Here is a 25,554-nt window from a genome sequence, read left to right on the forward strand (position 1 = left end):
TATTTAAGGCACAGTATGATAAACTGTGTGTATAACAGTGGACCTCCCACGATGAGTTTTTGATTCCATGGAGGTTTTTATAATAATAATAATATCTCACAGAAATAACGTGTCTAAGGATACTAAAAATACATTGCCATTTGGCCAGTGTCTGAATGACGTAACGTGCAATGATAAGTACAAATGAATATCGGCGTTAGATCGCAGTGTGCATCTGTTTCGTAATCTAAAGCGTTAATCGAACAATTCCAATTATTAACTATTCAATAAATGTCAAAACATAAGCTGTAATCTTTAACATGTATTGCATTTATATAATGTTGTAAGCATTGTTATTATTTATAAACACAAACAAAATTTAAAATTTTCATTTTTCCTTGTGGTGCTGCAGTGTCGAAGTGCTTTTATACGGGCCACCACTGGCAGGGACTTTTTTCTACTGGTTCCCGAGTTAGTCGATCTCAGGCATAGGCAAGCAAGATTTTTTACCCGAAAACTGGCGTTTTTCGTCTCGCAAATTCCAGAAAATAGACTATACAACCCACAGTATTTCAAACTAACATACTGTTATGGTGGGTACCAAGAGATCGCATCACTGATTTGCTGGTCTCGTCATTGGTTGCCACCTATAATTACTGATAGTATGGGCCATCTATCTTTGATTGGCTACCAATGGAAATTGAATTGCCCACTCAATCTCCAAAAGCTAGATAGGGTTAAAAGGCCACACCTACACCCTATAAGAAAATAAAAGGCGCTAGCTAATTATATTTATTTATTATTATCTTATCACAATTATTGAAGTTATATATCACTTATTGTTTTCAGTTTCTGGTCTGTTGAAGAACAAGGGGTAAATGTTAGCCCAAAGCAAGCGATCCAATCTTGCTGACAACTTGGATATTATTGAAAGATCCTTTTATGCTAAAGATGATTATGGTCTGGCCGAATGAAAGATGAACAAGTTATCTTTATTCTACTAAAGAATGTCATGGATTGATGCAATAGTTATACATCTCAGTTTGTGAATTTGAAGTCTCTCAAATTATGCAAACCTCAACACTCCATACCTCCTATTCATTAAAATGTACCATTATCAACAAAAAAAAAAAAATGCGGATAGCATTTTGGAGTACTTCGAAAGGTTATAGGAAAAAGTACTGACTATGAATTAGATAACAAATCAAAGGATAAGAATCAAAACATAGGATAAGAATCCGATAAGCAGACCTCAGACAGTGAGATTATGAAACTTTGTAAACGAAATATCTGTTAGCTCCTTTGTAATATTTGTCATACTATTATTTTACTTTATTTTTATGCTCTATTTACTATAATTTCTCTTTATACTCTATTGTTACGCTTTACAATTTTATTTAAGTTACTACAGGTTATCTAATTTCTAATACCTTGGGAAATTTATTCAATGTTACGACTGCGCCATCAAGATTCCCTTTATGGGTATTAAATATAATTAAGATTACCTGCAATATCTCTCTATAGAAGATAAATCTTATTTATCTTCGCTCACAGGTTCTTATTTATTTAGAAACAGTGCATTGGAATAAGGATTAGTAAATTCACATTCTTTAACATAATATATTTATTAAACGAGGATGCAATCATACATATTCTTAAATGAATTGGCTCTTCTAAATAAAAAAAAAAAATCTAAAGCTAAGAATTATGATATCTCAATAATTGTATATACATGAAAACATGCACCAATACCATCCTACACCAATCTATAATCTCATCCCAATACTCATTTTGTTTATGCGATATATATATATATATATATTTCAATCAATAAGTTTCTGATTTCTAAATTATATCAATTATCTTTCAGCTTCTTAGTCCATAACAAATAATCACAATTTAACTTTGTAAATATCCCACCGAATATCAGTCAATCTTCCACATGTTAAACAAAGGTTTTTATTCACAGTTCTTCTCTTGACATATATATATATATATATATATATATATATATATATATTATATTACACCGACAGTGACTGCCTTTCCGTCCTGAGCTTCAACATTCGTGCGGGCTTCCTTTACTTTAGCGCCGTTGCATCGTGGAAGATTTTCGGGGATTGGAGCATATCTCACCGATACTAACTGCTTTTCCATTCTGGGCCTCACCATTCGTCTGGTCTTCTTTCCTTTAGCGCCGTCGCATCGTGAAGAATTCCCGGGGCATGATGCATATTACTGTTTGACTTCTCCTTCGACATCTACCTACTTCTCTGGGAGGAAAGCATGACTGGATATATACCGGGTGATTATAAAATAACGTCAAGTGTTCAGAGCCATCTAGCGAGTAATGTATTGGACGAAACACACCAATATTCGGTACCCAGTGGAACATGGGGATTCGATTTAACGATAAAAAAATAGTATCAAAAGTCGCCAACAGGGGAAATTTTGGTGCTGTTTACCGAGTAAAATGCATTAATTTGCATTATCGCATTTCTTGTGAGCGATCATGCAATAAAAGGAAAGCCTGTGAGATTTCTTATCATTCGTAGAACTGCTTTTCAATGCCTCTTACCTTATGTGAGCATGCTTTGTTAGTCAAACTCTATTATCAGTGGGACAATAATGCCAGTGCTTGTCTTCGTGATTTTCGGCGTATGAAAAATTTACGAAAAGGACCGATTAGCGTAACAAATTTACGAAAATTGATTCGGCGATTTGAAACTACGGAAACTCTAGCAGTGCAGGTAGGCAGGGGATGCAAACCAATCAATCACCAACAAGTTGCAACTGCTATTGTGGAACAGGAGATAAGGAATGTACAGGGTACCAGCAGTGCACGAGCAATATCCTGGCAAACGGATATTGCATACACAACGGCATGGAAAATCCTACATCAGATGGTGAAATTTCACCCCTATAAAATCAGTCATGTTCAGGAATTGCACCCTGGTGATGCGACCACACGAATCGACTTATCTTTGAGATTCTCAACGCACATGGAAGTGGATGATGCATGGCCATGGTAGATTTTATGGAGTGACGAAGCGCACTTTTATTTGAACGGCGATATTAACACGCGCAACTGTCGCATTTGGGCTGCAACTAATCTGCACGTGTCTGCAGATGCCTATCCACTCGCCCAAAGTCGCAGCGTGGTGCGGATTTACGGCCTCTTTTATCATCGGTCCATACTTTTACGAGGAAAATCGCCAAAATGGACCAGTGACCTGTTTTGTCAATGCTAACAGGTATGCCAATATGCTACAGAACTTTGTGGTTCCACAACTGCAACAAAAGAGGATGTCTCGATTCGACCATCTTCATGCTAGATGGCGCACCACCCCACATCGGACTTCAGGTACAGCGTGTTTTGCGACATTTCTCTGACAGAAGAATCATTAGTCATGCAATTCCCACACCATGGCCACCGAGATCGCCTGATCTCAATCCTTGTGACTTTTGGCTGTGGGGATTTCTTAAAAGCATTGTGTATCAAGGACATATACCGATATTCCAACTTTGAAAGATCGAATAACGTTACACGTGAGACAAATCAATTCCAATAGGTTGCGAGCCATTGTGGAAAATGTCATGCACCGTATGCAGTTCCTGGTCATTTTGAACTTCATTTGTAATTAACACTAAACGTCATGAAATTCATGTGTGCTGTCTCTCATTTGCCATTTAGTCATTCATTAGTCACACCTACTAAAATTAATTTGTCAGCGCCAAAATTTCCCCTGTTGGCGACTTTTGGTACTATTTTTTTCATTAAATCGAATCCCCGTGTTCCACTGTGCACGTCTACAGAATATTGGTGTGTTTCGTCTAATACATTACTCGCTAGAGGGCTTTGAACACTTGACTTTATTTTATAATCACCCTGTACTTAAAACAATCAGTTGACGTTTTTATGCCAGTCTTGTTGGATGAGCAGTTAGCATATCAGTTTCCAGAAAAAGTTGCAGGTTTGAATCCCAACGTAGGCATGGATGTTTGCGACTTTCTGTGAAAATTCTAGTGCTGGTGGTGGGAAATAGATGGCGTTGGTGTAGAAGATGATGATGGTGCTTGCAGTTTGCTGTAGTTAGTGGATTGAGTGGTAGAGACAGTTGTGGAGTGGGTGCCCTCCCTCAATGGGAGGGCACCCACTCCACAATTCTGCACTTTGGACTCCTTGGAGGTGTCATATAATAATCACTTTTGGCAAGGCCGTTTTAGAAATATTCATCTTGTGGAGACTGAGTAGAAAGTACAATCTTTACCGATTGCCAATCACAAATAGCTGGTCCAAGATTATCATTATAAGAGGCATCTAAAGAAGCAACTAATGGCAAGTGTTGCCATCACTTGGTCGCTAACAGTAACACGATATTGTATTGTCTGAAAAAGTGTGGGCTCAACGGTGGATTTTCTTGAGTTTACAGGAAGAGAAATCCAGCTTGACATGGCTTTAAATAATAATGCTTTAAGTCTATCCTTGCAATGTTAAAGAGGTGAAACTACATTTTTAATGACGATCTCCAGAAAGAATTCAAATTTATTAAACTGGACAAGCTGTTTAGTGATGGAAGAAAAGTGGTATACCCACATTGTAATGTCCATTTTCCCGTTGCTCATGGAGGTAGAAGCAACATCAACCAACATCTATGTAGCCAGAAACATAAGGATGCTGAAAAGACTGGTTTCCGTTAAAAACATCAGTTCGTTTATGGTGAGACGTGGTGATAGTGAAAACAATAAAATTGCAGAAAGTGAAGCTCATGTTGCTTATCATGTTGTGCATCAAAGCCAAAGTTTTCTCGCAAATGACTGCTTGTTAACATTGATAAATAAAATTTATTAACCAAAATTTCCTTCAGCAAGTACCAAATCAGAAGCAATAATTACCGACGTTTTTCACCATACATATTGGGCGAAGTAAAACTTTTTTTTATCGTCTTACTTTTTTATGAATACAGAATATTACGTAAACCCCATTCCGTTTTTGCTATCCCAATATCCAGTTTTTGTCTCAAGGAAATATGGTCAGCCTACACATAATGAAAGAACTCTTCAGGGTTTCATTTGGCCTGCTCCACTAGAATCTTCTCATAATCTGATTTACCGTTCGTTGCCATGCTGGTCACCTCTCTCTTTATATACCTTCCATAGCATTTTCTTCTTCTGCAGCTGTTGCTTAATGATATTACGCATCCATTTAACTCCTACCCAATTAATCTTCCTTATCCTAAGTATACAATTTAATACTGCTTCCTTTAGATGACACTTAATTATCTCATCTCATCTTCCTTTTACTTTGCAGTGTCGAGGGTTTATTAATCGTCGGACCTCAAATCGTTCACAGGATACTGTGGTCAGCCCTACATCTCGGTGTATCCCATGTCCTGTAGTGTTGAGTTCTCAAGGCCGATTTGCCTGCTTTGTGGGATGAAAAACCCCAGGATTTTCTCCTTTGTGGGGGGGGAAAAACCTACTTTCTCGTCCAAGACAGGCTAACTTGGCTATAGCTGAGGAAGATACTTCAACTCCTCAGGTCACCAGACCTAGGACACTCCTTTCCCAGGCATATGGACAAAAACGGGACGGAGGTTATGTAATATTCTGTATTCATGAAACAGTAAAACGATAAAGTTTTATTACATAAACATATTGAGCTTACCATTATTCTTTAGTGACAGAACCATACAAAAATTTAGGTATATGTATATGTAGCAGGGAACTGTATTTCCCCACGATTGTACCATGAATATTTCTTCGATGAAGTGATCTTCCACAGCAAATTTCACTCTTTCAACACTTCATCATAAAACATCTCTCACACTATGACAATTTTGTCTTACAACTAACGTAGCCCTCATTGTCTCAACACTTAATCTAGATTTCTCCTTTGACCACATACTCATCTTAACAGAAAATATTCTCTCAAAAGGTGCTGTACTTCCTGGAAGACAATGAATAAACTCTACAATATTACAAAAGCCTTGAAAGTCTATGTGTTTTTCGCTCATTTCAGAAAAAATCTGCACCCATCTATCAAACACAGGAATGTTTTCTTTATTCCATGTATTTTCATCTGCCTCCCAGCTATAGATTTTATGAGGATCCACTGATCAAATACAAGTTTCTTGTTTTTGTGCGTGTAATGAGTTCCTCATTTAGGGTGTCCTGTATTTCTTTCCATTCAGGAAAGAAATGCATTTCTTCCTTCCTTAGTAGCATCCACTTGGAATTCTGTGTTTTCTAAACTGCGCTTCCACTTGTTGGCATATTCTAAGCTGGCTTCATAGAAATTCTCAACTACCTCAAAAATCTTGGCCTCATTAATTTCTCCTAATCTACTAACATTTTCAGTTGTTTTTTGATATCAATAATTAAAACACCACTTTTTCTGGACTCTAAATTGTTCACAAGATTTTCAATGTTCATTGCTGCTTCTGTAACTGAAATATTTATTTTTCAATTAAGCTAATGTATGTTTCGAACGTAGACAAATGACGTCTTGCAAATGACAACCACAATTTCAAATATGGATCTAAAAACAATTTTCACAACATAACAGGGCATTTCCCTTGAGAAAATAAGAACTAAGCACATTAAACATGCTTAAAATTCTGTCCGTCATGGACCCAAGGGAAAAAATCTAATTCCATGCTCTAACAATTTTGCATAATTGTTTCCTGGAAAGTCATAAATGTCTTTAAGTTCTTCCATTCTGACTGTGTATATATTGAAGTATTTGTATACTTTCACAGCAAAATATTCAATATTATTGTTCATATTATCTGCACACAAAACAATTGTTTTTTTAAGGCAAATTTGTCACTTACTTCCTTCAACATAGCACACTGTAGGTAGGATGTTTCACCAGGTAAGGAAATAGTCTATAACTTTGTCCTGAACACAATTTTGCAAAAAGTACCACACAACGATTGGAAAAAGTTTGATGCATCTAAACTGACTAATGTTTTTTGTTTTATTCAAATCCACTATTACTTCGCACAGTATGTATGGTGATAAAATGTCCGTAATTATTGCTTCTGATTTGGTACATGCTGAAGAAAATTTTTGGTTCATAAATTTTGAATGTCGCATAATTTATCAATGTCGACAAGCAGTCATTTGCAGGAAAACTTTGGCCTTGACGCACATCATGATAAGCAACAAGAGCTTCATTGCTGCAATTTTATTGCTTTCACTATTCATTTCTCACCATAAACGAGCTGATGTTTTTAACTGAAACCAGTCTTTTCAGCATCCTTGTTTCTGGACAGGCAGATGTTTGATGTCGCTTCTGCCTCCATTTGCAATGGAAAAATTACAATGCTGGCATACCATTTTTGTTCCATCACTACACAGCTTATCCAGTTTAATAAATTTGAATTCTTTCTGGAGATAGTCATTAAAACTGCAGTTTCACCTCTTTGACATTGCATGGATAGACAAAGCTTTAAAAAATAAGACTCAACCCTCTCATGCATAAGGACCTCATATGAGGACAAATATTTTCCCTCATATTAACTATTAATTCATAATTTAGTGCTACTGTATGCATGTAGTCCTCGTTTGGGGAGACCAAAGTGTTCTTAGAAACCACACCAAATGACAGGAGTTTCAACAGAGTTACAGGAATACCAATCTCTCTGTAGTGCATGGTGGTATCAAGAAGTGAAAAGCTGCTGTTTTGTCAATTTCAATTTGGTGATTTTATGAGTCTTCTGGAAAGGTTAGTATAGTTTTTTATATATTGTTATACCTTGTAGATGAAGTGTGAATATTTAATTTCTTCATGTTCATTACCATACTGAAAAACTATAAAAGAGGCTGTAGGTTAAACTTTTATTATTATATATAGAATGACGAACAATTTCGTTGAGATCAAGCCGAATAGATATTGGCTTGCTCACACTCTCCCTGCAGTAGAGTATATATTAGGGAATGTTAAGAAATGTCTCTTTTGCAAATATCTAAGTTTGCTACTATGGGCAGAACCTTTTATTATTAGTAGTATTATTTTACAAACATTGATATTTTCAACATGTAGTGATGCAAATTGCATTCAATTTTTCTATGGAACAAATAGAATTTATCAAATTAAGTGCTACCAAAACTCATTCTGTATTGCTCACAAATACCTCTAACTGGCTATCATGGTATCAGACTGTTGACCTCAGGTGGCACAGGTTAATCTCATGTAGATTACTTTACCAGTCAAGATTCAAGCCAGACACCACCAGCACTAAAGAAACGCAAAACTCACTGTGCCACATGAGAAACATTTTGACGGCGGTGGACACTTAACTAACCTAACCTAACCTGGGCCACCTGAGGTCAACAATCTGATACCATGATAGCTAGTTAGAGGTATTTGTGAGCAATACAGAATGAGTTTTGGTAGCACTTAATTTGATAAATTCTATTTGTTCCATAGAAAAATTGAATGCAATCTGCACCATTACATGTTGAAAATATCAATGTTTGTAAAATAATACTACTAATAAAAGAGGTTCTGCCCATAGTAGCAAACTTAGATATTTGCAAAAGAGACATTTCTTAACATTCCATAATATATACTCTACTGCAGGGAGAGTGTGAGCAAGCCAATATCTATTCGGCTTGATCTCAACGAAATTGTTCGTCATTCTATATATAATAATAAAAGTTTAACCTACAGCCTCTTTTATAGTTTTTCAGCATATATATATGTTGATAATTCAACTAAAGGAAGTATTGAATTATATTGTATATAGTAGCTCAGTGGAAGTGCCACATGCATCCTCTGCACTAGGATGCCCGAAGATAGTCTTAAGTTCATCTAGTCACTGGAGGCACATTTTCTAAGGCCTTTCTGATTTTTTTTTTTTAATTTATATAGTTTACACTTTTATTGATAAATAATACTATTTATAATTTAATTACAGTACTTTTAACTAAGATATACTTAAACTCTGTATGGGAAACTGTCGAAGCTTACACAAATATTGTACTTTCAGAAGGGTTGTCCATCGATGAAAAGTAACAACCAAAATCAACTGCAACAATGGCTCAAACTAGAAATTAATATTTTACTCACAGCTTTATTACAGGTTCACATTTATGAAATTCATTTTCCTTTTTTTAATTATGAAAATGCATGTCTGAAAGTCCCATGTCTGGGACTTTTGTATTTGTACCTCAATATAGTGCTAGGGTATAGACCATTATGAGGATTTTAGAACAGTGCAAAGTAAACTGAGAAGGTCGCCCATCCTAGCCAACACTTAATCTTTGCTAGAAAGCAAAATTGAAATTAACAACGTTAAGGAAAGAAAACCAAAAGGCATGTGTATGCAAAAACTCACTCCATATATGCAAAAACCAAGAGGCTTTAGCATATATGGAGTGAGTTAGTTTTCCCAAGAAATGTGGTTTTAAATTCGATTCTAGTCGCAAAATAGACAAACTTTTCTAACCTTTTCTTCGACCAGTTCCGAAGTTATTTAATCTTTGACATTGGTGAGTGGTTTTTTTTTTTTCCCCTACAGAAACAGTTTTTCATTCTTACAACTTAAAAAAATCGACGGTAGCACCCAAATATTTCAAACAATGAATATATGTAAAAAACATGAAAACGGCATCACTTGGCAGAAGTCTCTTCATTGAATGCTTTAAAATTTGTATTATTCTTGGGAAAGCTAGCTCTCATTGGCTAACAGTGAAGGGTGATTGCTCCTCAGCCTCCGGCCGTTAGGGCCTAAATAGTCTTGATCACTCTTTCTCTATATATAGCGAAAAAAAAATACAGTAGAGGGGTTTATTTTATAAGACCCCCCCCCCCCCAAAAAATTACCAATATTGTTACTTCAAAGTGTGATTAATGTGTTTAGTACTACAACAAATTCAGTATTTACAAATTTTTGCAAGCATAAATCGAATGTAGAAGTATAAAAAGATGAGAAAAATACATGTAATTTTTATTTATAAATTGCAAAATTTTATTAAGTTTCTCATCTGCTCCAATATGACTTCATCCCTTACAAATTTAGAAACAAAACTCTATTGAAAGGACTAAAACTGGAGCATGATATTTTGTATATAATGTTTAACATGTTCAACATTGTTAAACATTATATGTCAAAAGCGCTTCAGTTAGCTGCTGAAGGATGGAGCGAGCTCTCACCTGACATAACTCGTGTAAGATATAGTTTGGCATTAGTGTATTAACATATGAACATTTAAGTAATTTCCTCTATCACCTTTTATTCCCCATTCCATAAAATACTACTGTACAACTACTGTACTTTTCAAAATATGTGTTATATTGGTTTCTTAACCTTATATATATATCAATGCCTAGGGATATTTTTACTTTATGATTATATTTATTATGTTTTATTTATTTATTATGACTATATTATCTTACATCATGCACAAAAATTTCAAAAGAAAATAAAGCAATCATTACAATATCAATAGTTTCTCCAAACTTTATCCTCAAGCATTGAAGTTTCAATGCATATAATTATGACAAATGTGACAATTTTTTTAAATTTTAAATTGAATGTTGCTTTGAAAAAAGTAGAGGCAGGATGCAAAAACCACAGAACACAAAATTTGCATCTCTACTCTAATTATCAATCAATTACCCAAACTTGCAATGATTTTATATCAAAATGATGAATGCAAAAGTTAAATTTGTAGGGAGTTGGAATTTCTGTTTCTTATTTATCTTATGGTTATCAAAAATACTATTAAACATTATCACAAGACAGCCATAGAGTCAAAGACTCATAATGGGAGGTCCCTTTGTCACACACACACACACACACAGTTCATTATACTGTGCCTCAAATACATTCAAATGTTCTGCATATGCTATGCTCTCAGGCAATGGATTCCAATTTTTCACAACTGTGCATGCAAAAAACTTGCTTCTTACTCCCCTGCTCACACCCTCCTTATACAGCTTCCAGGAATGACCTCTTGTTCTTCCCCCATCTCCTACCATTTTATGAAAAACCTCAACATTAATCCTATAACAACTCCTTACCAACTTGTATATCTCTATCATATCACTCCTCTTCCTCCTATCTACTAGACTCTGCAAATTGCATCTTCTCAACCATTCTTGATACTCAACATTGCAGAGACCAGAAACTACCCCCATAAATTGCCTCGGCACCCTTTCCAATATATCTGCATCATTTTGAAAACCAGGTGACCAAATCTGTGCACAGTAGTCTATATGTAGCCTAATCAAGGCCTTATATAAAAGAACCAGAATCTCCTTAATTCTACAAGTCAGTATCTCCTTCGATTCATTCCCAGAATTCATTGTTTTGGCAACATGTCCTCTAAATTTTAGATATTTATCCATCATCCCATCTTTATTTTCCAAATTTTAAAACATTACATTTCACAACATTGAACTGGCATCCCCATCCCATTCACATAGTCTATTCAACTATTCTCGTGGATATAATCTTTTAATTTTATTGTTTTTTTAAAATGACTCTTAATTCTATTTGCTTTTAAAATGACAGTGTATTGTACTGCATGTTTTGTTATTTGTGCCATACGAATAAATAAAAAAACGCTTTGGCTGAATATTCAGCACATAAACAAATAAATAAATATATGTACAGAAACTTTGAAAGTTTTGAAACTGACTAGAGAGTCATAAGAATATAACCTTTGGCACTGAAGAGGCCTCAGCATGTACTACTTAAAAGAAACGAGTGCTGTCAAGGCATCTGTCTATTCACTTTTAATTAGTTATTTTGATTAGCCTGACAGTTGTTTAGAACTACTGGTTCTCACATGAAATCAGGCAGAAAAAAACCTCAAAATAACAAGAATCCTTATTCAATACCAAAGCAATTGTTTCAGAGAATTATATTTTTAATAAGCAAACAGCAGTTGGTGCTTAAGAGTGATTATCAAAGAAGAGCCTGAATGTATTCAATTCAGTTTGTAATATAAACAGATCAATCCATATTTCATGCACTACTTACAAAACTTGAAAAGTTTCTCAAGTAGTGCAAACTAAGGCAACTGCAATGCCAAGATTGTATTCTCATAAACTCTCCAAGTTTCTATACATATGTATATTTGACCACAAAATAATCATGTATTAATATCATCTATTTTTGTTTATAAAATTTTTTTAGGGAAAGCAATAAAATTTTGCTTCCCCAAAATATGTCTGTATAAATATAACTGTCAAATTTTTAAGTACACAGCTGAGTGAGATATTGAAAGGGAGGATATTATGGATTCATTCATATTTTGTAGCCAAATGTAGAAAGAAAACTTAAAAGTTTCAAAAAGTTACCAGAGTTTCTAAGAATATAAGTTTCTGCTAAGCTTTCTAGTAAATATTCGAAAGAAAGAAAATTTTTTCTACATTTCTTACTTTCGTTTGTTTCTACATTTTGCCATAAAATATAGATGTATCTGTGATATTTCCTATTACAGTATCTTATGCAAGACAAATGTATACTTCTCAGTTCTGTAGTTTAATATTTTATTATGCACCTAGAGATCACTTATGAATTTAACTTTCTGACATAGCTTAGTTAAAGAACTGAATGAGATTTTTTCATTCCTGCTTGTAAGTTTTTTCGAGCTTGGTCAATTTGAATCCAAAGCCTCATGTTTCAGGTCAGTGAAATTCAATGCACTAATAAAACGCAAATATATGACTTGTGGGCATAGTTCATGTTCTTTAAACAGTGCAAGCCAAGGCAACTCAGATTTTGGCCTTGGCCTTATAAGCTCGCAGGTAAATTTTCAAAACTTCACTTTCTTTCAATATTTGGCTATAAAATATAAATGGATCCATAATTTCCTCTGTTTCAATATATAAGACTATCATTTAATTTCATATCGAACACTGTATTTAAAAACAATGCAACATAAAAATCAGAAACATATTGCACTTATTCCTTCAATAAACATATTAACAGAACTTACTTTAAATTTTGAAACAGAGAACAATTATGGATTTAATTTCCATTCACATGTCGTCTCCTATCTAGGAGGTTGACATATGGTGAGGACCCTATCTCTTCCACATACAGATTTAATAATCAAAGCAAATGCACAATAAATTATGATGTAGTTAAATTAATTTTTCAGCATATTTTGGAGTAGCATATCTCTGATTTTTTCATAAATATTTCTGATTTCTGAAAAAACTTTCAAGGAATACACTGGTAGCTAGTGCCAAAAGAAATTGTACTGCAGAATAAGTTTATTCGTTAGCCTTCAAGACCCTTCTATTTGAACGGTCCCACAAGATAAGAGGAGGTTTTTCACAATTATGTAGCATGAAACAGGAATTTTTTGCTTTGGCTGGCTGAATACTGAAACTTTCTTCTCATTGGCAGAAGCCAAATATATGAAAAAAAAAAAAAAAAACACCAAAGAGTAGCTAAATACTGAAGAAAAATTGAATATTCAGCACAACCCTAATATATGTAATTAAAAAATAAACAAATATGTAGAAAGTTTTTTCACTTGGTTATGCTATGAATTAAAGATACCAAGAAATTATATCTTGGTTTAATCCTTTATCCAAGCGTAAGCCAACAACTTCGAACTACTTCAGGTGCAAACTTTGTTTGATTACACTTGGATAAAAGATTAAACCAAGATATAATTTCTTAGTATCTTTAATTCAAATATGTAGAAAGTTTCTTTGCTTGGTTATAATTTAAATTAAACATGATAAGAAATTATATTCTTGTTTAATCCTTTATCCAAGTGAAAGCAAACAAAGCTTGCACTCAAAGTATCTTCATGACTAGGCTACTTATACATAGAGGCTAATGAATTCAGATTGCCTTAGTATCCCATAATGCAAGGCACACAAGAATATAATTTCTTGGCAATAGCAAGAATACATGCACGACTTTACATATATCCTCAAGTGAATATCAAATGAGAAACCAAAATGACAGAAGACTCAGAGGAAGACAAAGAACTAGGTGGATTGATATAATGAGTAGAGCCTTAAAAACAAAACTGTAAGACCTGGGAAACTAGTGATTAGCTTGTAAGTAAAGTTTATTTACATGGTCATAATTTCTATTTCATTTCGTAAATAATTATGCACTATTAAGATAGCCTCAGAAAATCTGCAAAACATTAATATTACAGTATGTACATCCATATCTTTCTGCATAAATAAAAATTACATTTCTTCTAATATTTTGGCAATCCCCATGAACTGAAATTAAATTCTCCACTGAATTCTTTTTTCTTATGCTTCTGAGAATGGATATCATCTGCCAACTTGCTATTAAAATACAATAAAGGCAATCAGCTATGAAGCATACAGATATACTAATATAATATATTTACACAGTAATTTTAATATTACACACACACACAATACTGTAATATATTTATTATTATACAGGCACATTCATGGAGTCTGAAGACTGATCACGGGAGACCTTATCAACCAACTTCTGCAATCCACACACCCTCAATCTATCCTCATAGGGCATATTCCACAGGCCACTCACCATTTTGGTCACTTGCCTCTGAATCCTCTCCACCACTTCCACATCCCTAAGAAACCCAGGGGACCAGACTTGAGCACAGTAATCCAGATGTGGGCATATCAAGGCCTTATAAAGAGGAATAACAACTTCCTTGTCTCTACTTGTTAATGTGTTCTTCAATAGGCAAGTAATCTTATGAGCTACCTTTAGCAACATGTCCTCTAAACTTTAACTCTGTCTACCACCACTCCTAAATCTCTAGCTTTATCTATTTCCTGGAGTACAGTTCCATCAATGTGGTACACAGTTTGTAATCTATTTATCCCAAAATGCACAACCTTACATATCTTCCACATTAAAATGATATCTATTATCTTTTGCCCACACTAACAGGCTATTTAAATTGTCCCTGCAAGGACGATTCCTTAACTCCACATTGCCTAAATTTCGCACCATCAGCAAGCAACTGAATATTTCTTTCAGGTTATTTTCTATATTGTTTATGTACAAATTAAATAGTAGTCTTGATTCTGCTGCTCCATATACCACTTTTTGAAATCTGTCCAGCAGCTTAACCATTTTTACATCCATTCCCATTTAATCTAACTTCATTAACAGAGTTCCATGTGTTATAAATTAAAGATGCCAAGAAATTATAGTGGGTTTAATCCTTTATCCAAGTGTAAGCAAACAAAGTTTGCACCTGAAGTATTTTCAGAACTGGGCAACTCATATATAGAAGCCAATGACTTCACATCACTTGCCTTAGTATCCCATAATGCAAAGCACATATCCTTCCAGACATGTATAATGCTATTGTTGGATTCTGATTATGTAGCGATTAGAGTAATTATTATTTGCTTCAGAATCCAACATGATCTTCCATCACAAAGACTAGACTTGTAAATATTATTTAATATAAACAACTTATTTTACAATTTAATATTCATATAACTACTTTAATTTTGTCTAAAATTTAATTAATTAATCAAAGATATGTATTAATAATGAAAAGACTGTATTAAATATTATTAAGCTATTTTATTTATTACTATGTTAATATTATAAGAGTTTGTATTTGATAATTTAACTGCGCATTAATTGAAATGTAAACATTCCTTATTTATTCCTATTTGTAGAAGTTTAGCGTTATGCAATACCTCAATTTTATTATATTTTGTTTGGTTGTCATGGAAACGTATGTAAGTGAACGAGCACGTTTTTGGAACAGAACGTGGGGAGAAAGCTGAAAGTTTACTAAAAAGGAATTAGTTAAAGAGATCACGAGAAGAATTTAGGCGGGAAAAACTGATATATAAGCGATGAACGCTGAAATTATTAAGGATTAAGAGCAAGAGAAAGGAGAGGATTGGCATTAGGTTGGAATCTGAGCATTCAGCAATCATAGTGCGATAATAGCGAGTCGGCAAGTCACTCAAGCAGCTAATAAAGTCTACTAGTCGAGAGGCAGTTAGCTAATAAATTGTAGAATAACAATTATAGCTATGGAAGACAGCTGAGTGACTATTAAATAGACTAGCGATATTTGAGTTGAGATTCAATTTCAGGGCCGACCTTTCAAGGACATACAGAACCTTGAAGCAAAGCACAGAGTTATTAGCGAATAGTAGAGGCTGTAAAGTTGAAATTTACCGTTAACTGTGCTTAGAAATATATTGCCTAAAGAATTAAATGAATGCAGGAAGAATGAACAGCTGTGCATATAAAACCTCAAGTTAAGGAATTACTGTGTATCGCCTTAATTCATAAGTGATCAGTAGTATTTCATGCAAGAACGTTTGTTTATGTGTATAGTGACCGACGATTAATTCAGTTATTGCTTAGAAGAATTATTTTAATGAGTGCCGTTTACTGTTTAAAGTGTTTACAGTTATAAAAAGTGTGTATGTTTGTATAAGTAGATGAAGATAGAAGATTATCGGTAAGATTATTCCAACCATTAATATTTCTATACAGAGAAGTGTGTGAGTTTCATCCTAGAATTTCCTTACACAAACAGTAACTATTGCGGAAGTTAGCTAAAGTGTAAACTTAAAAGTGTTTGTTTGTGAAGAGGTGTGTTATTGCAATTTTTATTGTATTTGGAACTTAAGGAAATGTAAGAAGACTGTATTAGAGATAACAGATTTACCATTGTCTGAGTTTGAATGATTGTACTTATCAGAGAAGCTAAAATGTTTGTGATATTTTAATTAGTGATTTGAAGTTAAGTGTAAAATTTGTGATTTTAAAATTAAATGTTTGTTTTTGTTAATCAAAAGTTGTATTTTGCCTGAATCTCTTTTACTGCACCATTCATAAAATATTGGAACCAAAGCGGGTAAATTAAGTAAGTTAAATATTCTTGGCCAGTATATATAATATTAACACCTAAAAGGAGAGATAGTTGTGAGTTGGTTTATCTTCAATTCTTGAACTAATTCAGATATAAAGTGGTGCAGTCTTTAAATATAAATTTTCTTTATATTTGAATTAGAAATCAATTAGCAACCTTCTATTTTGTTTAAGAACATCATAGTAAATAATGTTAAATTGTGAATGAAACTACGTTGTGTAATTTATTTTTTTCATTCACATTTAACATTGCTTATTATGTATTAATCATGATTTGTATAAAAATTATTTATTATTCCTTAATTTAGGATTACTATTTAAATATTTATTCTAAATTTAACCTACTATTAATTTATTAAGCAATAATATGTGCAGAATTTATGATAACTAAAATATATATCATGTAACGAAAAGTATTATTATAATTAATTCAGTATGTAATGAAAAAGCTGATTAAGTAGCTCAAATATTCTGTTTATTCTTATTTGTGAAAATTTAACGTTATGTAATCACTCATGTAGTAGTAGAGCATTGTATTACATCAGTGAAATGTTTGCGTTCATTTGTTGTCATGGAGACGCATGAAATAAACAAGCACGAGTCGAAGAGAGCGTGACCTTTGGACTGAAAGGAGAAGAAAAATAATAGAAGATTTTTAATTAGAGAGAAGAGAGGAAGTTTTTGCAGAGCGACAAGGAAGGTAGGATACAAGCAAAGGAAGTGGAAGAAAATTATAAGTTCTCTAGGGCAGAAATTCATCAGAATAGTGTTTAGAAGTGAGCCAAAACATAGTGAATCATATACTTAGTTGCAAGTGAAGTCAGCTGTGTTGTAAAAGAAAATTAATGCCGTAACCGGATAAATAAAGAACTGGACATTCAATGGAAAATTCTGATTAGTTCCAGTTAGTTTAGGATTACGTCTTAATTCTATGTTGCCCTGAGAAGAATTATATTGAAATTAACTAGTTTGAGAAAAGTAAACAAAGAAAGATATCAGTGCCTTATTGATGTGTTTATTAGAGTAGTGAAGCGCGATTAACAGTAGGTTCAGTTAAATCGTAGGAGAATTTTTATTAATGTGTTCCGCTAACGTAAATAAATTAATTCATAAGTCTGCTCACAATTAATTGATGTATTGAAGATTGTATCTGGTAAGAGTAGTCATACTTGTTTGTTTGTTCTAACATTAACATATCTTCGAAGTTCAAAGTCCGAAATAAGATTGCTTGGAATATTGTCCACCTTGATTAGTGCTTCCTGTGAATTTAAACATTAAGTACAGCTGATAGATATGTGGAGCCGTTTAAATAAGAAGTTTCGTTTTATTAACTTGAGTTAAGAAAGCTTGTGATTTTGAAACTGTGAATTGTATGTGAAAGTTTAGAACATTGAATTGGCATGAGTGACTTAGCAAGATGTATTAAGTTGATTGTATTGTTTCATTTTAAAGCAGAATTCTTGTATTTGTTATATATATCATATATTAAATGTTTTATTTTGTTAATCTAAATATTGTGTTTGCCTGAATTCCTTTTTATTGCACCGTTCATAAATATTCGAATCTTGCAGGAACCCCAAGTGGAATAGTAAATAATTCGGCCTAAATAAATGAGGAGACTGCTAACTTAATTAAAAATTGATCCTACTATTTTATATAGACTAATCTAAGAATAGGGTGGCGCAATATAATTATAAATTTCCCTACTTTTGGATCGGTGATCAATTTGCAATTAGTTGTTATATTGATAAGAGTGACTTGAACCAAGATGGCGGATTTAGAACATAATATGAAAATAGAACATCACGACAATAACATATCGGATTCAAGGTATAGATTAGGACGAAATAGGATCCAACACTGTGAATTATGGGATGGGTCACTACGACCAGTTTCGACCTTTATTGAGGTATCATCAGTGGGGGCCAGATCCAGAGGTGATACCAAGATTGAAGTAATGCCAATGTCAGTAATAACCGGAATGAAGAGATAGCATTTGGGAATAAGGAAAATGAATTTCTTCAGACACAACCATCTCAGGTAGTATGTAAAGGAGGACACGAGGATTGAGAGTTTTATATCTGACTATTTCATCAGCAGATGTAATTGTGAGTGGGGTTTCGTACTTTCCTCCAGTTGGTGAGAGTGATCGTGAAGTGATTGCTTGGGCTGTGGCCAGCCATATGAAGACTTTTGTGAGGAAAGGTTATATGTAAAGTACAAGGCTAGTGATTATGACAAGTTTAGGAAACAGCTTGGAGTTATAGTATGAAATGAGGAGTTGAGCAGTAATGTATTAAAGTCTTCCTAAGGTCAAAAGGTTGAATAACATAGGTGTAAAATGGATAAATGAGGGGATTAAGCATAAAATCAGGAAGAAGAAGGCATTTGGAGCCAGCACAAGGTGAATAATGGTAATAATCATTTACACAAAGAGTATAAAGAGTAGGCCGAGAGTGAATCACTTGGTAAAGAAAACAAAATTGAACTACGAGCAGAAATTAGCAAATCAGGTCAAGAAACACCTTTGAGTCTTTTTCAATATGCAGCAAGTAGAAATAAGAATGAAGATGATGTTAATGAATGAAAGTGAGAGATTGGCAACTGCTGCAGAGGACAGAGTCGAGGTATTCAGTGAGCAGCTCATTGGGGTGTTTCATTCATTGTGTGGAATAAGAAGCTGAAGTGTAAAGAATGAAATGAGAGTAGACTTAAAGGTGAGCGAGTAAAACGGTATATAAGGAGTAAGTAAGCTAGATGACACATCACCATGTGTCTTAAGGGAATGTTCCAAAGAGTTATCAGCTTTGGCTTACCTGTTAAACAAGAGTCCTGAAAGTGCCAAAAGGCATGGAAGGAGGACAAAATTGTTCTACTTTACAAAAGTGGTGATAAGGCTAAGACAACAAATTACAGGCCAATCTGTATATCTGGAGTTGTAGTTAAGGTATCAGAGAGGTTGGTGAAAGATACGATATAAAAGTGAGTTGATAAGAGTGTATTCGTTGTTCTTTTTAGCATGGGTTTGTTCAAGGGAGGTCATGTGTGAACAGGAGCATATGTTCTATAACAAGGTGACAAATGCAAAGGGTGTTGCATATGCAGGAGTATGCTTAGATTCTGCAAAGGCTTTTGATAGATTGCCACATCACAAGTTGGTAACTAAACTGCAGAGTGAACCGAATGAAAGAACAGCGAGTTGGATAGGTGATTGGCTATCATATAGGTATCAGCAAATTGTGTATGGGGACAATACTATCTCAAAAGAAGAAAGTCAATAGTGGTGTGCCACAGGGAACGTTGTTATTTATTTGTATATTAGTGATATTGAGATCGTTTTAACTGGTGATATAACTGTTTGCAGAAGAATCAAAACTGGGGAAAGTGATAAGAAATCAAACAGATGTCATCCTTACAGGAAAAATTACATAGATTGTATGAGTAGGAAACAGTATGGAAATGTCAATTCAATGTTGCATGGAAATTTTAGAGCAAGTTGAGGAGATAAGAGACCTTGGAGTGGTGGTGAACAAGGATCTGAAGTTTAGAGGTAAATTGCACAAGTTATGAAGACATCATATTATAGCAATGATGCAGAGGACCTTCACTTGTAAAAATAAAGAGGTTCTAATTCCAATGTATAAAGTCTTGATCAGGCCTTGTATGGATTCTGCAAAGATTTGCTCCAATAGTTTTCATGGTGATGAGTATACTGGAGAGGGTCCACAGAAAACTGACTAAGGTTGTAACTGGTCTTTTCGATGAGGGATATGAAGACAGATTGAGGGAATGTAGTTTGCATAAGTTTATGAATAGGAGGAAAAGAGGGGATAGTATTGAGACATTTAAGTTGGTAGAGAATTATTGCTGGGTTAATATGGAAGAAAGTTTTAAAAGAATGGGAGAAGGGATTAGAACAAGCAGACCTAACTGAAAGTCGTATAAGGTGGGTGTGTGAACAGGAGCATAAGGAGCAGGTTCATTGCATAGAGAGTGAGTGGAATGAATTGCCTGACACTGCGATGAATGCATATACATTGAATGAATTTATAAATTTAAAGCATAATTTCATCGGCTATGTGTGTTTCTCTTCGTCTTTTGACTCCATGGAGGTCTTCACACCTAATAAAGGTTTACTACTTTCATGAGTAGTTATTAGTTATTAAATTATTAAACCCGTTGTTTTTGCCAGGGAACCAGGATGAACAGTGAAAAGTCAGTTTGGGAAAAAATCCTGAAACCCATCCCAACTTAACATCACAGTTTAAGATCAGTACTATAAACATAAGAAGCCTGAATGGTAAAGAAATGGAACTAGCAGAAGAATTGGATAAGAACCAGATAGATACAATAGGGGTGACTGAAACAAACAAACAAAAAAATTGGTGAGATTTTTCTAAGCAATAAATACAAAATGTAATATTCAGGGAAAAGAAGGAGTAGCTATAGTATTCAACACTAAATACAAGGCTAATGTGATGGAGAACTGGACAATGAGACTTATTTGTTCCTGTGGTCCCACAGAAGGTTCTACTAAGGTAGAAGTGGAAAAATTTTTTGAGGCATTAGAGAAAGCAACTAACAATGAAAAAGGAAAAGTTTGTCCTTGTTGGGGATCTAAATAGCAGAATTTATAAATGATTATCAGAGATACTGAAATATTTTGGGAAAATTAGTAGAAAAGAGTAAAGCTAATAACATGGTGAATACCTGTTGGATTTCTGCTCAGGACATGGACTGGTTATTACTAACACAATGTTCCAACATAAAAATATGCACAAATTCACATGGAGAGAAGAAGCAAGGAATAAGAAGTCTCATTGACTATGTTATTGTTGATGTTTTCACCCTGGTGCAGGACACTAGATTTTAGAGGATTTGAACTTGAATTGGAACTGATCACCATTTAATCTTGAGCAGAATGAAATTGAATTTCATATTGAAAAGAACACGTAAAAAAGTCTTAAAGCAAACAAAAGTTAAGAAGCTCTCAGATGTGAACTGTGGATTAAAATACACAAATATCATTCAAGAAAAAATGAAAGAGTTTGAGAACAGGAACCAAACCCTTGGAGATTCAGTGGCAAACCCTGAAAAAAAAAAACACCGATTCATTCAGAGAGGCATGTGGTGAGGTTGTTTTCAAGGATAGAGAAATCAGAAATCCATGGTGGATGCAGGAAGTTAAACAGGCAGTGAAGGAAAAGAAGAAAGCATCAGCTTGTACTTGTACTTCTTGAGAATACAGAGACAAATGTCAGAAAGCTAAACACTGTGTAAAACTAGCTAAACAAAAGTAATGGGAAGACTTTAGTAAAAACACAGAAAATAGATCTTCACTTTATGTCGAGAAAGCACGGGATTATAACAAAGATCTATATTTAAGTTTTGTCGATCTGGAAAAGGCGTATGACAAAGTGCCAAGAGAGAAGCTATTCAATATGCTACAGTTATATGGTGTCAATGGGGCATTATATCAAGCAATACTTAATTTTTCAGCAGTTAGAATTGAAGTAAGTACAGGAAGATGGTTTAATGTTAAATCTGGTGTGAGACAAGGATGTACATTATCCCCTCTGTTATTCATTATCTATATGGATCACATTATGAAGGAAAGTGGTATTAAACATGATATCAGAATTGGAGATGTTAATGTCAGCTCTTTGCTTTATGCAGACGATGTTATACTTCTAAATAAATCCACTAGAAGTTTGCAAGATTCCCTGTTAAATTGAATAACTGTGGTAATAGATATCGTATGAAGGTCAGCATTAAAAAGACAAAGACAACAAAAATAGGTAGAATTGTTGAAAATGTCAACTGTGTTGTGAACGGGGAACCTGTGGAACAAGTAAAACATTTCAGCTACTTAGGCACAATTTTTAGTGAATAAGGTAAAAGATAACAGAATCAACAAAGTTGGTACAGTAGGAAATCAAATGAATAAATTTATATATGAAATAAGAAAGAAATTAGTCAAAACTCTAAATTAGCTATGTACAAGACAGTGTTCAAACCAATTTTAACTTATGGATCTGAGTTAGAAATAAAACACTTGACCAAAGACTAGAGACCACAGATATGAGAGTCCTGAGAAAGATTAGTGGCATGAATAGATGGCCTCAATGGCAATATCATATTAAAAACGAGGATATTAGGAAAGAACTTGACATTGTTAGCATCCGAGAATATGTTAGCAGAGCTATCTCAGGTGGTATGATCACTTAAACAGAATGGGAGAAGAAAGATTAGCCAAACACTTGTTCTCTGCCAGGTGGATTGATACAGTTAAAATTGCCTTAGAAAACAGAAATATAAGATCTGGTAATGTTGAAGTCTTGACAAATAACAGATTGATTTGGTAGGAAATTGTTGATAGGAAGTAAGCAATAATGTAAGTTTTTAATGTAGTGCTATGATAATATCCTGTACCCCCCCCCAAGCGTACATGTCAGGAATTTGATAATGATTATTATTATTAAACCAACATTTTACCTTAGTTACCAAGTTGACTTTATAGTCTTAAATTTTATGACATATCCACATGCTTACAGACACTACAGCAAGCAGGTAGACATTGATTGAGTGCAAAATGGTGTAATCATACTATCCTAACTTGCATCCTGTACAGCCATATTAAGAGATTCTTAATCATTTAGGTGATGCAATCTCATGACAACAATTGCCCAGAAATCTGTAGAGTGAGGCAACTATATTTATCTAGGCCAGGAAAATGTTAGAGCTGTCAAGTAACAAAAACAGTCTCTCAGATTTATATCTACATCTGCATCACAGGAAGTTTTTTTTCCCCTCACCCAATCCAATGATCTGCAATTTAAAAGCAGCTCTAATGTAGATATGGCTGTGTTTTCTATATTCAAGGGTCAGATACTGGCTGGTGGTCAGGTTTTATAATTATGTGTTAATTTTCAACAGCAAGGGAAATACTGTAGATGCCAGGATGACATAGCGATGGAAAGTATCTTTTGATAGGTGGAAAATTGCCGTTAATTTTTGGTATGGTCTGGGGAGTGTTTAGTTTGGAAGAAACAAATGTCGAGTTTTGTCAATGTCACTAACGTGATCAATTTCAGTGCCTGGCTAGTATGGTTTTCCAAAATAGATGGTTCTATCTCTATTTGCTGAAGTTTTATTATTGGGGAGGAGAGATAGGATTATTTTTAAGTTGTGAACGGTTTCTGACAAACAGGATATAGCAGTATTTAGCAATTTTAGGAGTGCATTTACTGGGTATGATAGGAACAGAGTAAATTAAGTGGAACACAGATCGATTTCTAAGTTGAATCAATATTTTGTAATCATATTAAGAAGAATTAAGGGTCACCTTAAGCATTACTCTTATTCATGCTTTTGTATTCTCATTCTAGTACTAGTAACTTCAGCATAACTGCATGATGAGAAATTCCTTTCTAGGGAGGTTTTGCAATTTTCAAGATACTGGCTACACATAGCAAGATATTACTAGCAGTATGGAAAAGCAACCACAACTATGGTCAGTCGAGTCTAGCTGACCATGCCTTGCCTTGGATACCTTGCACAGGATCAGATGGAATAAAACTACAATGCTTCATCACAGCAAATACAAACTTGAAAGACTTTTTAGAATCAGTAGCAGATTTAAAAAACTAGCCTAATCTAAACAAATATGGCTGCGTTCAACTTCCCAAGATCTGGGAAACTTTCATTCTTAGGCCTTGTAGTAAGTAAAAAGAAGAATATCCTTGGTGATGTCTCTGTGAGAGAAATGAAGTAATGGAATGATTAAACCCGCAGTATAATTATTTTTCTTTGTGCTGTATTTATTCCACTAAATTTTATTATGAGATCTGTTCTCATAAAAGAGCAAAGATAGTATGACAATAAATGTATAGAGCAGGGGTGGCCAAAATGTGGCTCACGAGCAACATGCAGCTTATGTCCATGTGTCACTTCACAATCTACCAGGAAAAAATAAACAGAAAGAGAAGACAACAAAAAAGAGGAACAAAATTAAAAAAAAAAAAAAAAGAGAGAAAAGATAGAGCGAGAGAGAGAAACAGAGTTAATAAAAATTACTGAAATAAAAAAGTTTAATTTGAAACACATTAAATGAAGTTTACTTTGAACAATTAGAATAATTTTAAAGTCGAAACACAATAATTTTAGTTACTTATTTACTAATAGAGGCTTTCCTTGTATCCATTTTCTTAGTAAGCTCCTTAAAATTAGGCGTGTAATTAGTCAAAGCAGTTCCTAAAAGCTCATTGCAACCTCACCATGCGCACACCCACTTACTTCCGTACCATCACACTGGTCAAAGGTTGCGACTCTTATGAGTCTTGCTGGATTTATTTTGGCTCCAAAAGGACAAGTAGTTAGCCACTCCTGGTATAGTTTTAGGAGACTTGAATTTGAACTTTTAACAAAGCTGAGAATTATTACGCTTTGGAGAATCCAAAGACTCATTAGAGGGCCATTTTAGTCACTCATACTTAAATGTTATAACACACTCAGTGAAGACACACACACAGCATCTAATGATAGACCATTCCATTCATTCATCATGAAAAGACTGTGGACTTTACATGCTTCCAAGAATGTCAAGTCCAAATTATTTTCATGTGTTCACTTATATTTATATTAAAGCACCACCAGTTAACTTGTATGTTTATCATATCTCCTCTCATCCAATTTATACCTCAAATTTTCTCAATCTGTCCTC

The 25,554-nt window shown here is 34.1% G+C and overlaps 2 protein-coding genes across 2 annotated transcripts in view; one reads left to right on the forward strand and one right to left on the reverse strand.

Annotated features, from left to right (window-relative positions):
- LOC150104464 (serine/threonine-protein kinase Tao-like) overlaps positions 1–25,554 on the forward strand; it is a 713,758-nt gene that overhangs the window by 649,773 nt on the left and 38,431 nt on the right. The gene's annotated exons all lie outside the window — the stretch shown is intronic.
- The window catches only part of LOC150104466 (RING-type E3 ubiquitin-protein ligase PPIL2), a 314,593-nt gene continuing 303,055 nt past the window's right edge, over positions 14,017–25,554 (reverse strand). The window contains exon 16 of the mRNA XM_090395160.1: positions 14,017–14,266. Within this exon, the coding sequence (XP_090251286.1) occupies positions 14,173–14,266 (94 nt within the window). The 3' untranslated portion in view covers positions 14,017–14,172. The remainder of the gene's footprint in view (positions 14,267–25,554) is intronic.

This window comes from Typopeltis vanoorti, chromosome 7 (assembly GCF_054136105.1).
Source record: "Typopeltis vanoorti isolate ZY-2024b chromosome 7, IOZ_Tvanoo_1.0, whole genome shotgun sequence".
In the NCBI taxonomy this organism is placed as follows: Eukaryota; Metazoa; Arthropoda; class Arachnida; order Uropygi; family Thelyphonidae; genus Typopeltis; species Typopeltis vanoorti.